This window comes from Harpia harpyja, chromosome Z (genome assembly GCF_026419915.1).
Source record: "Harpia harpyja isolate bHarHar1 chromosome Z, bHarHar1 primary haplotype, whole genome shotgun sequence".
NCBI classification, from domain to species: Eukaryota; Metazoa; Chordata; class Aves; order Accipitriformes; family Accipitridae; genus Harpia; species Harpia harpyja.
Genome location: NC_068969.1, coordinates 90,568,970 through 90,583,481, shown reverse-complemented (window position 1 = coordinate 90,583,481; position 14,512 = coordinate 90,568,970). Strand labels below are relative to the sequence as shown.

The 14,512-nt window shown below is 37.1% G+C and overlaps 1 protein-coding gene across 3 annotated transcripts in view; it reads left to right on the top strand.

Moving 5' to 3' along the window:
* AP3B1 (adaptor related protein complex 3 subunit beta 1) overlaps positions 1 to 14,512 on the top strand; it is a 164,506-nt gene that overhangs the window by 57,427 nt on the left and 92,567 nt on the right. For all 3 annotated transcript variants that reach the window (XM_052775967.1, XM_052775968.1, XM_052775969.1), the window contains exons 8-13: positions 3,050 to 3,211; positions 5,327 to 5,424; positions 8,679 to 8,733; positions 8,813 to 8,884; positions 11,374 to 11,436; positions 12,338 to 12,470. In XM_052775967.1, coding sequence (XP_052631927.1) covers positions 3,050 to 3,211; positions 5,327 to 5,424; positions 8,679 to 8,733; positions 8,813 to 8,884; positions 11,374 to 11,436; positions 12,338 to 12,470 — 583 coding nt within the window. The remainder of the gene's footprint in view (positions 1 to 3,049; positions 3,212 to 5,326; positions 5,425 to 8,678; positions 8,734 to 8,812; positions 8,885 to 11,373; positions 11,437 to 12,337; positions 12,471 to 14,512) is intronic.

Below are 14,512 nucleotides of genomic sequence, written 5' to 3'. Positions count from 1 at the left end.
AAGCTAGCTCTGTGCCAGTTCAGAGGAGAATTAATAGTTGTCCCCAGTCTCCTCCTTTTGTACAAGCTTCAATACTTGCACTGCAAAGTTTATCTGGGAACAGAGCAACAATTCAGCTAGGTCTCTAACATGAGGTTGCGGCTTGGTGGTCTGAATTGTTGACAGTAATTTATTGTGCCTCTGTCAGCTTGAAGGGTTCAGTTTCAGGTTTTCTGCCTAGATCCCAAACTACTTAAGAGAATACTGGTACTCTGTGCTATCAAGAAATAAGGCTTGTCTGTGGTAGCAGAAATTACAGAAGTAACTTCGTGCATGCCAAAACAGACCTGGTTACTCAGGTAAATGCAGACTTATGACAAAGTCTGAAGAGACAGATGAAATATTGAAGAGGCAGATGAAATGTTCTATAAGCAGCTGGGAGAAGTCTCATGATCGCTAGCCCTTGTTCTCATGGGGGACTTCAACTTACCAGCTGTTCGCTGGAAATACCATACAGTGGAGAGGAGACAGTCTGGGAGGTTCCTGGCATGTGTGGAAGATAACTTCCTGACACAGTTGGTGAGGGAGCCAACTAGGGAAGGCACCCCACTGGACCTGTTGTTTGCAAACAGAGGAGGACTTGCGGGTGATGTGACAGTTGGAAGCCATGTTGGGCACAGCGATCACGAAATGATAGAGTTTTTGATTCTTGAAGTAAGGAGGGGGTTTAGCAGAGCCGCTACCCTGGACTTCCAGCGGGCAGACTTTGTTCTGTTTAGGAGCTTGGTTGACAGAGTCACTTGTGAGGCTGTCCTGAAGGGCAAAGGGGTCCAGGAAGGCTGCACATTCTTTAAGAAGGAAATCTTAAGGGCACAGGAGCAGGCCCACCCCATGTGCCAAAAGACGAGCCGGCAGGGAGGAAGACCAGCCTGGCTGAACTGAGAGCTTTGGCTGGAACTCAGGAAAAAAGAAGAGAGTTTATGACCTTTGGAAGAAGGGGCAGGCAACTCGGGAGGACTACAAGGATGTTGTGAGGTTATGCAGGGAAAAAATCATAAGGGCCAAAGCCCAACTAGAACTTAATTTGGCTACTGCAGTAAAAGACAATAAAAAATGTTTCTATAAATACATTAAAAACAAAAGGAGGGCTAAGGAGAATCTCCACCCTTTATTGGATCTGGGGTAAAACATAGTGACAAAGCATGAAGAAAAGGCTGAGGTACTTAATGCCACCTTTGCCTCAGTCTTTAATAGTAAGACCAATTGTTCTTGGGGTGTCCAGACCCTGAGCTGGAAGACAAGGACGGGGAGCAGAATGAAGCCCCTGTAATCCAAGGGGAAATGGTTAGCAACCTGCTTCACCAATTAGACACACACAAATCTGTGGGGCTGGGTGAGATCCACCCAAGGATACTGAGGGAGCTGGCGGAAGTGCTCACCAAGCCACTTGCCATCATTCATAATCAGTCCTGGCTAACTGGGGAGGTCTCAGGTGACTGGAGGTTAGTAAATGTGATGCCCATCTACAATAAGGGCTGGAAGGAGGATCCGGGGAACAAGCAGAGCCTATTGGTACAGTTGGTGTTTGGTACCATCCAGCCCACTGTAATGTAAATCGCTCCACCTAGCTACAGTAAGACTCTTTGTCTTAGTTGGGTGTTCTAGTGACAAAGCAAGATGGAAGAATTTAGGAGAGCAAGGACACACACTTGGATATAACAAGTTGCAGAAGTCAGTAGCTTATTTTTTAAAAAAAGTTATGTAACGTTGAGTACTGTCAATATTATGAATAGAATAGAACAGAGTTTTCAGTTGGAAGGGACCTACAATGATCATCTAGTCCAACTGCCTGGCCACTTCAGGGCTGACCAAAAGTTAGAGCGTATTGTGAAGAGCATTGTCCAAATGCGTCTTAAACACAGGCAGGCATGGGGCACTACCACCTCTCCAGGAAGCCTGTTCCGGTGTTTGACTCTTTGTCTCTCTGTAAAGAAATGCTTCCTAAAACCAAGTCTGATCTTCTCCTGACACAGCTTTGAACCATCCCACGTGTCCTATCACTGGATACCAGCAAGAAGAGATGAGCACCTCCCTCTCCAGTTCCCCTGCTCAGGAAGCGGTAGGGAGCAATGAGGTCACCCTTCAGCCTCCTTTTCTCCAAACTAGACAAACCCAGAGTCCTTAGCTGCTCCTCATAGGACATGCTGTCCAGACCCCAGCTCCTGGGATCTGACATTCTGTTTTGATTTAATCCTGATGGTTTCCATCTTATTTTTCTTTATGTTTGTGGACTTTTTAATGCTAATTAAATATAAGCATAATGAAACACTTTAAATCTGTTCTTCTCTTTTTGATCCACATCAGAAGTCTTACGATTTGTTTTAATTTATCATGTTTACTTGATCTGATATATTCTTTTATATTCTTTTATTTAGCCTTCTGGAGTAAAAGAGAGGCCCAATTTACTAATATCTCAAACTTTAATGAATTCTTTCAGTGTGTTGTGTTGTTTTTTTAAGTAACATTATGCTGATAATTCATAACTATTTAAACAGCTCAAGGACTTGTACTCCATCAGGGAAGGCCAGGCTCATGATACATAACCTTTTTCCCATCTAATTTCTTAAGAAAATAACCCTGTCCCTTCTTTCAAGATTTGCTATTTTCACAGATAACATATATTGCTGGAGAGGGAAGAATGCATATGATTTGCATTGTTTTCAAAAAGAGAGAATTTTAAATGACTGTTTTCAGAAATGTCAGGTTTGGATCATAAGCTTTAAGTCCAAAAAAGACCAATATTCATACCTAATCTAGTTTATGGAATATTAATTATTTCATTTAGCACTTCATCTTATTTTTAAGGAAACTTTGCATGTATTATTAAGCTTTTTTTCGTGTCGGTACATGTACTGCGTTGAGCAAACCGGGGTAGAACAGCCAATAGCTATTTTTAAAAAAGTATATAAATCTTGCATGAAATTGTGGTGTTGTATATTACTTCCTTAATGAATAAAACGAGTCAATTTAAATGTTCTGTGTATGGTTTTGTCATTTTGTCTTTTGGTAGGATGATGAGGTCGTGGAAGAATATAGTGAAAATAATTTCTATGAATCTGATGAAGAACAAAAAGAAAAGGATCAGAAAGTGAAAAATACCTATACTATGGACCCAGATCACAGGCTGCTGTTACGGAATACGAAGCCCTTGCTTCAAAGCCGAAATGCTGCTGTATGACAAATTTCTTTTTTATTAAAATGTTAAACTACTAAATATCTGTGCTTCTAGAAAATTTAAAAGATTGAAAAGTAAAATCTACACCTCTCAAAAGTCATGATAATACTCTCTAGTAACTTGGAGAAGTATGGTGGTTCGTTCTTTTTTGAAATTAACTTAGCTTCTAAGTAAAACACCTGAACTGAATGTGATATATGCTCCAAATATTAAGGACAAACAAAGTATTAGAGAAAATATGAGAACATTTGAATCCAACATGTGGTGACTATACCACATGACGACTATACCATAGCTAGCTTTTAATGCTTAAGTTCTCAGCAACTAGGATGGCATAAACTGTCGGTTTTGGTGGTACGGATTCACAAAGAAGATCATAGTTGTTATCCATTCATTAAGTTGCGCTTTCCTTTTGAGTCTCACATTGTAAAAGTAGACAATTGTATGCCTAAATTCTTTGTCAGATTCTTAGTATTGGTGCCTTGGCGGGGTTCTAGGATAGATACAACATCATGAGTTTAGTATGCTCTGCAATGTTTCCATGAGATTTTAAGGTGCAGGTAAATTTTTAGAACCAGAAAAAGCCATGCTGATGGTGAATCATAGTGACATTGCTCAGATCACAGAACTTTATTTCTAACCTCAGTTTGTCCTGTTAATCAAGAGTAGATGTCTTCGGGAAAAGACTTCCAGTGATAATGAATATTCTTATCATTGCAAAAACAATTACTGCACCATGATTAAGTGACCTCACAACCTGTTCTTGATAAGCTAAACAGATCAGGTTTTTGTTTTTCCCCTGGAACATATTTCTAGATTCTGACTAATGTCTAATAATTTTTACAATAATAATTCTGTTAGAGCACAGCCTTTTGTTAAAATCAATGTTCAATGTCTATACAATATTTCCTCATCTCATCAAAGAAAAAGTATGTTAAATATGTTTGCCATCACACTGCACTGAGAACAGGTTCAGTTGCTTATCTTCCACATTCCATAAATAATTTTCTTTATATCTGTTAAATATGGTATTGATTCTCACATTTGTGATCTTTAACTTTCTGATATTAAAGTTAACTGAGATGTTTAACTGCAGTTTGTGAAGTGAAATCATGCTTCTTTGAATTGCCGTTGCACCAGTTTTTGTACCTTTCACAGAATTTACCAGCAATTAAATTAATTGCTTTCTCTTTGACCTTAGGTTGTCAGTAATGAAAAATCCTTGTAGTATGTTGCTAAAAATCTTCCAGTTATATCCTCTTTTCAGATGTTTCTGATCACTTTTTATTGTTTAATAATAATTTTAGTTTCATTGGTGCTAAGATTTAAGATACCAAGTTAAGTGTCACAGTGATGGATTTACTTGGAGTCTCCTTTCTATGATTTGTTTCGTTTTGAACAGAAAGTTGACTGTGACAGTATGGAAGGGAAGGTTGTGATGTGACTTACTCATTAGCATAAAGTTCACAATTTGTCTTTTACTTATGAGAAAACTTGAAAAAAAAAAAAATGTATGGGTTATAAGTTTTTTGCTAGCCAGGATGTTGGTATACAGCCCTGTAGTTTTTACTTTCTGTTGGATTTGAGACTTTAGAATTTGCCAGTAAAGGCAGCTGTCATTTTATAAATTGCATAATAGAATAATGGAATGAAAGATTTTAAGTGGAAACTAAATAATAGGGAATATTGAACCTGTATTTAATAAAAATAAAAGCACAAAATTTGCAGAAATTTTAAACAGTATTTCCTCATTAATTTGTACAGCTGATGTTAGCAATACTGACTTATTAAGGATGATATCAGTACATTTACAATTTGAATTACCTACATTTTTTCTCTCTTTGTCCCTCTTCCTCTGCCTTTCTATATATTATAGTATACAGTAAATATTGGGAGGAATGAGAGGTACTTAATTGGCTTTGATTTTAGAAGTAAAAATATCTTTCCTCTGATGTTTTTCCCTCCAATCTGCTTTATTGATTTTGAAGAACGTGGGTATGCACTTTGCTTTCTGAAGAAGAGCAAGTTCGTAGTTCTGCAGGTCTGAAGCAAATGTGATAGATATGTGTGACGATTTGAAATTAACATGCTATTCTGAATGTTCTTTTTTAGGTGGTAATGGCAGTTGCACAGCTTTACTGGCATTTGGCACCAAAATCTGAAGCTGGCATTGTTTCTAAGTCCTTGGTGCGTTTACTCCATAGTAATAGGTAGGTCAAGTCCGTACTTTGCATTGCTCTGTCTACTTTTTTGAGAGTTTTTCATACATACTTGTTTAGCCATAGTTACAAGAATATAACTGTTGCACTATTACAGTTTCATTTTAAAATTGTCCTGTAATACGAGTTTTTACTCAACAAATGAGGGTCATTAAAAGTAACTCCATCATTTTCAGTATCACATCCAGTGATCATTCAGTATCCTAAGTGTTTCGTTCTTAATTATGACTTTCATTCTGAGAAGAATCATGGCTGCCTAGTTAGCACACAAATAGAGGCAGTACTAACTAGTTTGTTTCGTTTCTCAATTTTTTTCATTATTGGAAATTATTGGAAATTTAATTATATTGGAGTCTTGCTAGGCACTAAAGAAGTCTTCAGATGTGTATCTTCTTTTCCTGCACTTCATATTGAAGACTTCTTGTTGACAGAGAAACTAAGAAACGTATTTGTTAAAATACCACTTGATGCTGCTGAATCCCCTACGTTTTCTTAATCCTTGGACTGTTTTTAAAGAACAGGTTTATATTTCATTCAGGACATGTAATTTTGACTTTATTATCTTTAGTGTGACCTTGTCTACTTTTCTATGAAGGGCCTCACTGGCCACATGTTTCAGAAGATAGTACTCTTTTTTTACTTTATGTTTGATAGTTTTGGCATACTATGCCAATATTTGCTGCATAAAAGTGGGGTTTTTCCCCTCAGTTTTTAGATTCTGAACTTCAGGCAATCTGTTTTGGTGGTACAGATTCACAAAAAAGTCTGTATGAAAAGCCTTGAAAGGGTGATAGGAGACACAATATTAAGATGTTTTCAGAATAACTTTCTAACCAAACATGGTATTTTTGGCTAGAACTTTGCTGTGAAAATGATTTTTTTTTTTAATGTTCATCACATCAAACAGACAAAAAACTAAAAAAAAAAAAATCACTTTTGTTGTGTCTGACAAGATTACTCATCTTAAATGGGCTTTAACTTTTGTAAGCCCAGTCACCATAGAGCTCTTTCTCTGTAGGCTTCTGCAGCTTACATATGGCTAACGTCTCTAACATTTAAAAGTTAGTAAAGAAGGAAAATTGGGCTTGGTAGAGTATTTATGCTTTTATTTCAGATAAAAATGAATCACTGTTATTTTTGTGTTTGGTTTTATAGTACAGTATGCTTCCCATTCTCTTTATACAAAGATAAGTAAAATGGCTAAAGCAGTTTGGCATATGTACAGGTAATGTATAGAACTAAACTTATACTCACATGTTGAAAGGATTATTTTTGCATGTTTTTTATTGCTTATTTATACTCAAATGTCATCGAAAGAGAAGTCACATCTTTCTTGTACCTCAACTAGTGCCTAAAATGGTGCTAGTCTTCTGATTTTCCAATGTTGAATGGCTTGTCTGTTCTCTGTTACCAGTCTGTGTGGAACACTTTTGCTATTAGAGCCGCTCTGAAATAAGCTTTTGCCCTTGAAGTTATGTGCCTGTGGCCTTTAAATTAATGTCAAATACACTATAATCTAGGTAGGGTGAGAGTGCCTGGAAGAGCATTTCATAGCAATTTCCAGTCTTGGTTCATCATGTGCAGCTGAGTATTTCCATGTACCTATGTAAGAATTACATAAAAATAGGTTTAAAAGATATTAAGTGGTTCTCTATTATTACTTTTCTTTGTAAGCAACAGCTGTAATTACCACAGGGCTATTAGACAGTTTTGAATAAGAGGAGATAATGGATGTGATGATTTCTCTATTAGGATGTGATTTGCATCATGAAAGAATTTGAGCACTCATGGTTCAGAAAAATTGCGTGTAAATTATTACTTAGTTTTAATTGGTGGCAGAAACTCTGTAGTTTAAAAGCTTTAGACTAGTACGCAGATTTCTTTTTGCTCACTTCTGCTGAGGCTTTTAAATACATTAATGATGAGAATATCCTCCAAACATGTTTAATGTTTTTGTGTTTGGAATATTACATAATTCTATTGTCTGTATCTTGACAAAGTCTATTATGTTCAAGTACTGCTTTTTGATAGATGCATATACCTGCCAGTGTATACTCTTTAAGTCACAGGAGACCCCGGCTCTTTTGAGAATTATTAGGAAATTTTTTTAAGACCAAAAAAGTCATAGTGATTCTTGCTAGTTGTGCAAGGGTTAGCTGTTCTTGTAACTAATGCAGTCATTTCCACACTGCAGGTAAAGCTGATGTGTTTTTGTTCTCAGCTGTGTCATCCTGAAATACTTAAGTTTCAAGATGATGGACAAAATGTAAGGTTTTTGTGAGCTATTTCTGAAGATGCCAGAATGACAATGTTTTAAACAAATATGACCCAGCAGTGTGCCTAGGTGGCCAAGAAGGCATCCTGGCCTGTATCAGAAATAGGGTGGCCGGCAGGAGCAGGGAAGTGATTGTTCCCCTGTACTGGGCACTGGTGAAGTTGCACCTCGAGTACTGTGTTCAGTTTTGGACCCCTCACTACAGGAAAGACATTGAGGTGCTGGAGGGTGTCCAGAGAAGGGCAACCAAGCTGGTGAGGGGCCTGGAGCACAAGTCTTATGAGGAGCGGCTGAGGGAGCTGGGGCTGTTCAGTCTGGAGAAAAGGAGGCTGAGGGGAGACCTTATCGCTCTCTACAACTGCCTGAAAGGGGGTTGTAGTGAGGTGGGTGTTGGTCTCTTCTGTCAGGTGATAGGACAAGAGGAAATGGCCTCAAGTTTTGGCAGGGGAGGCTTAGACTGGATATTAGGAAAACTTTCTTTACTGAAAGGGTTGTCAGGCATTGGAACAGGCTGCCCAGGGAAGTGGTTGAGTCACCATCCCTGGAGGTATTCAAAAAGCGCGTAGACAAGGCACTTCAGGACATGGTTTAGTGGGCATCATTGACAGTTGGACTCATTGATCTTAAAGGTCTTTTCCAACCTAAATGATTCTATGATTCTATAAATTTTCAATTTAAACAAAGACCCAAGGCCTACAAGAAGTATTGCACCATCGCACTGGTGTCAGTGATTTTTTTGCATATTGAAGTTTTTAAAAATGAGAGCCTGTTTTCATCATGCATCTTCCTGTGAAGCAGATGATGAACTTGTAGCAGCTGACAATAAGCTTTTTCCCCTCTATGTTTGTGCCAAGTCAAATGTATAACTAACTTTGGATTCAAACAGAATTGGACTTTCTTTGTTACGTTGCATTATTCTATGTGTCTGTAATTATGCAGAATAACTCTTGTTTTTCTTTTCAAATTCTAGGGAGGTGCAGTATATTGTTCTGCAAAATATTGCCACTATGTCAATTCAGAGAAAGGTATAGCCCGTTTAAAATTTCCTAAATCACATTTCATATGAAACATAGGCAAGCTACTTAAACATGTTCTGCTTTTCAGGGCATGTTTGAACCTTATCTGAAGAGTTTCTATGTTAGGTCAACTGATCCAACAATGATCAAAACATTGAAGGTGAGTTTAAAGGCTAATTTGTCTATATACTGCTGGACAAATCTGTTTGCAACAGGAAGGTAAAATTTTCTTGCATTGATATGACACACATCATTGTGTGCTGTTCCTTTTTTTCACTGGGAGGTGTGGAGTTGTGACTTTTAGTTAAGTCCACAAGTGTCCTTCAGGCTTGTCAGGCTATCTGAAAGTTCTCTTGTTACCATGTTGTAGATGGCAGATGGGCTGTTTTCCACTACAGCTTTTGGTACCTTTCAGTGATACAGAGCATTACTATTTTATCTAACCAGCTGTTCAAACGTTTAGAGTTTGTTTTCATGGGAGGAGGAATCTTCTCAAATGAAGAGAAATGAAATCAGACAGTCTTTGATACTGTTAGCTTAAAAAGAGTTTAAATCTGTTTCCCAGAACAAAATGGGACAGTGTTAGAGTCCCAAATTCCCTTTGAAGTCAGCATTTGACATGAGAAGTACTTTAGGCTTTCCTCACAGCCACATCTCAATACATGTTTTAGGCTGTCTTCTTCTTTTCTCTATTCTTAGTCTTTAATGGATGTGAAATCCTTGACAAAACAATAGCTAAAAAATTGTCTACTGTTATGTGCCTTTTCTCTTGTTTTGCTTTAGATTGTCATAGGCACTTGTGTTTAGGAGTGAAAGGTACAGGTTTATTAAAGAAACATTATTTTTTTCCTTATTTTCATTTTACATCCCTGTTGCACCCTCATTACATGTGCAGAATGGTGCAGTCCAAGATGGCTATGCCCAACCCATCATATTTTTATTAGTCTGACATTAAATCTAAGTAAATTTGAGGCAGTTGGAGGCAAAAAGATCTTCCCCATATTTAATGATTATGAAAACTGTTTGGAATACTAGTAAGACTTAGAGTTATCCAGGAAAAGTCACTCCTGAAATAATTGAAAGTTGATATATTTAAATTCCCATATTAATTAATAATACAATGATGAAGAAGTGGAGGAGTAGAAATTGTGTTTTTTCCTTTCATTGCCTCAGTTCTTTCTTGGTGGCTGAAGAATTTAGGACAGCCTATACTGTCACATGCGTAAGAAAATCTTGTGCTTTTCTCCACCCCCTACCTCTGTAGTTCCATCCTGTCTGCTTTAAGATAGGAAGACAAGACCTATGGCAGTATTTGAGATGTAGGAGCACCCTGGAATTCATCTGCTGCACTGTTTAGATTTCTGTTTTGTTCTCTGTTTCTTTCCCAACATAATTTGCTTTCTTGATCACTGCTTAGCATTGAGCTTATATTTTCATGGAGTTACCTATTTTAACCACAAATTCTCAGTTACAGTTAGTAGTAATCAGCTGAGAGCCTATCATTTTCTGTAAAGTTAAAGTTTTTCCCCAATTATGAACATTAGTTTACATTTATGTGTTGAGGTTTTTTTGCCATTTTATCAACCAGTCACCTAATATTTGAAGTTTTTATGCAGCTTTTCTTAGCCTTTGTCTTCATTTCTCTGAAAACTGTCACCTGTCTTCTCATTACTTCCATAGTTCATATATGAGTTGAAAAGCAAAAGACCAACAAAGATACTCGTGGGATTCCATTGATAGCCTTCCTGTACCATAAAATAGTCTCTTTGTTTTCCTGCCTATTCCCCTCTTTCATTTATCCACTTGCTTTGTACGCTATGCTAGATATGTATATTTAAGAGCCTTTGGTGACAGGTCTTATCAAATTGCTTCTGAAGTACAGATGGACTGTACAGAAGGACAATGAAATGTCCTTGCCTGTATGCATCCAACTCAAAAAATACTAACAGATTTCTGAGGCATGACTTCCCTTTACAGAGTTGTCTTTTTCTTCGGTTTACCTCATTCAGATTGAATTGGAATTATTTCTTCTTCAAAGTTAAAACAGCCTGGAAGCATAGCATCTTAACAATATATGCAAGTGTTGTGTATCATCCTCATGTTCACCAGGAGCAAAGAGGAGGCCTTTCAGGGTCTGATGTTGTTGATGTTGACTAAGATCTGAGGAGTCTTATAGATCCAACTGTTTCTTTCCTGAGTTTAAGTCTTTTATTGCAGTTCATCTGAATATAATGGACACTTTATTTCTCCCCAGCTGCAGTTGTGATTTCCATTATTTCTTCTTACAGTGTCACATGGTTCTTATATGCTAAGGCCTGTTGTATAACATTGGAAACCATGCTGCCAGAAGAGTTTCAAGCCCATTTGATATGCAATACAACACTAAAGCTAGAACTCGTAGAAAATGCATCACTAAACCCTCGAGTCCTGCTTTGAAAACCTTGCGTGTACTTGCAAGGAGAATATTCCTCCTGAGTGCAGTGCTGCTACCAGTTTATACTGAAATCTGGTATACTCTATTGAATTCTAAGTGGTATTTTTAGTAGTATTATGTTTTATTTATATACAATAAAAGTATAGTGTATGTGTGGTACTGTTTTTAACATTTTATTCTAGCTTTTGATAAAATATCTGGGTTTTTTCTTGTAGCTTGAAATCTTGACAAATTTAGCAAATGAAGCCAACATATCAACTCTGCTTCGAGAATTTCAGGTTTGTGCAAAAGTGTATTCTTTTTATATGAAACACTCTCTGTTGGCCAATTGCCATTATTGGATATTTCATCTAGATTCTTAGTCTTAAATTTTTCAAGTTAAGGTCTTTTCCAGGATAAAATGTTCTTGGAATGGAAATGAAACTGTCTCATATCATAATGGATAATGGAGCCTTTTATATGTGGAAAGGAGTTTCAGTGTTTTGTTTCTCACTCTCCTTCCAGCTACCAAAAAAAAAGTGGTGAGACAAACTCAATCATTCCAAATTCTTTAAAAGAGATTCTACCAACTTGACTGACACTGTAAGTCACTAGATAGGTCTTAATTTTCGCAATATTTGGCCATTAGCATTTTTTTGGCAAACCTCATTTCTGTAAGTATGTTGATGAAATAGTATTGTGTCCAATATCTGTATATGTAAGAGCAAGATATTCTGCCTATATTGTGAAACAGTGTCCGTCCCTTCTTTCTTTCCTCTTCGCTTATGACATCTATTTTCATTGCTTCAGTTCTCTGGCTGGATTTCTCTGAAAGGTACTGTTTCTCAGGCAGGTAGGTTATTCATAGTTTCACAGATGCTCCTGGTTAAATGAACTGAAACCTCTCTGAGAGAGCTCATCAACTCCTCCAACCTTGCACACAAACTAATTACTGGTTTTGGATAATTGCCCCCTGCCCCAAGCTTTCTTGAAATCAGAGGTTTGCATGGCCATGGGTGACCAAAGTCGGCAAGAAAATGTCTTCTAAAAGTGACAATGAGGTGAAAAAGTATAACTTCTAATGTGCAGTGTAGCTTTCTAGATTGAATTTATACAATATGTCTGTCTTATGAGTATAATATGGTAAGTCTTTGGTTGACAAGACTTATGTATTGACTAATGAAAATCCTGTTTCCTTAGACTTATGTGAAAAGCCAAGATAAACAGTTTGCTGCAGCTACAATTCAGGCTATAGGCAGATGTGCAACTAATATCATGGAAGTGACTGACACATGCCTTAATGGCCTCGTGTGTTTGCTGTCAAACAGGGATGGTAAGCTAAATGTTCTGTTTGTTTTCTGAGTAGCTGATTGCATGAAAACTTTTCTTAATGAGAACCACACTGAGCAGATCACATTAAAAAGTATATGGGAGTTTACTTTTATAAGAATTTAGCTGATGTTACTGGTGATTCTGTGATTCTGGTGCTGCTTCTTGTTTGAAGCACTTGAAAAGGCTCTCATAATCACTGGGTACTTACTTTCTCTTTTGTTAGTGAAATTAATTCCTTGTGGCCTGCAATTACACGTTTACCTGTTTTTTCAAAATGCTGTAATTATTAAAGTGTGCTGTTGTGATTATCATAGATGCCAGTAGTTTTACGTTACATGTTTAGTTGCATCAAAACAGTTAGCCTGTAGAGGGTGCTGAAAGCTTGGAATGGGGTTTTTTTAGTGCATCAATGCCTAACTGAAAAAACATATTATATAGTTTTAGGTAGACGGCCCCAAATTTGGCTTGATTTTGTAATGTAGCCTTCTGTTATTTTTATATAGTGAAACAGAGTTGCAGGTCACTAAGGAACGCAACAAGGAGCAGATAAAGTCAAATAGTATATAGCAGTACTGTAAATCAGTACTTGATAATATTGTATATTCTTACCAGTTACCAATTAATATTGCACAGAAGTGAATAAGAGAATTGGAAGATTATTATATAATGTACAGTCTACATGGATGTGGTTAAATATTGGAAATAGAGTTAAGAAAGATGTAGTTAAAAATAATAATCTCAGGAAGGAGGAAAAGCGTGGTTTTGGGGTGGCCTGGAGTAATTAGAATTGTTCAGAGAACACAGGTGAGGTCTGCTGTAAGCTTTGAAAAGCAGCATTAATTCCTCTCCATATCTGCTGGACATATTTGTCATGGTAATCCTAAGAAGGCCATTATTAGGGACATCACTTTGGCAGCGCATAGTCATCCTGTGACCCACTGATATACTCAGAGCTTTCTCTTATTTGCTTCATGAACTACAAGTCCTCCTTCTCTCTCAGTTCACCTTGTATCAGAAGTTCCTGAGACGCTTCAGTGTATAGCTTTGTAGTTTTAATATATGTAACTTTAATTTCCTAGTGCTCCAGGTCTTATGTCCCTTTATGGTTTTCTGGTTATCAACTGTGTTTAAAATATCTTCCCATATTGTGTTACAAGGCCGTATCTGCACAATGCACCTATTTGTATTACATTCAGCAATGACCGTATTAAAAATACAAGCTTCAAAGCTTGTTCTTGATTCTGCTTAATTTTACTAGCAATCTTCCGCTAGGTCAGTAGGCTCCTTTCAGCATGTACAAATTCCCTTTTTTTTCTGTCTTAAATAAAATAATAAAACTATCACTTCAGAATACTGAGGTTTGTTACTTAACAAAGTTTGTTCTGTTTTCTTGCTTTGTTTTTCTTTTTGCTAAGAAGGAACCAAGATAAGAGGAAAAGGCTTTTTTTCTTTTATCATAGCTTCTCAATTTAATATTTTCTTCAAAGTAGTTTCATTACTATATACACATACACATATGCACATGCATGTATACAAAGGTCTGTCTCAACAAGATTATTTTTCTTGACTGTTTCTAAGTAGTTGTCTAGCAAATAAAATTATCTTCTTGTGCTTACTCTTCTGAAAGACTGCAAAGGATATATTGAGGATCTTTTAAACCTGGCAGCTGGCAAATTGCTTTACCATAGCTGCAGTGTCTTTATTCCTTCTTTCAAGGAATGAATAAAATGGCATAATTTACATGGTACCTTTCCTCAGGTGGCAGGAAATTACCGATAGTCACAGCTTACTGAACATAAGAAGAGTTTGGGGCATGGTAAGGGAGAAAAAAAGAGATCTAGCATGTGTAGGAGAATAGATTTAAGAGTCTTGGTTAATCTTGCTTTCCTCCAACTTTCACCCTTAAAGTGTGCAAGCAATCTGTTTGCTGTGCTACTTCTTCCATGGTTTTTCAAAGCCTGGAACCAGTTGTGCTGCCTTTGCATAGCGTGAAGCCCAAGTTGGTAAGTCCAGCAGGTTCCAAGGTCCCTGAAAGCAGAGTTG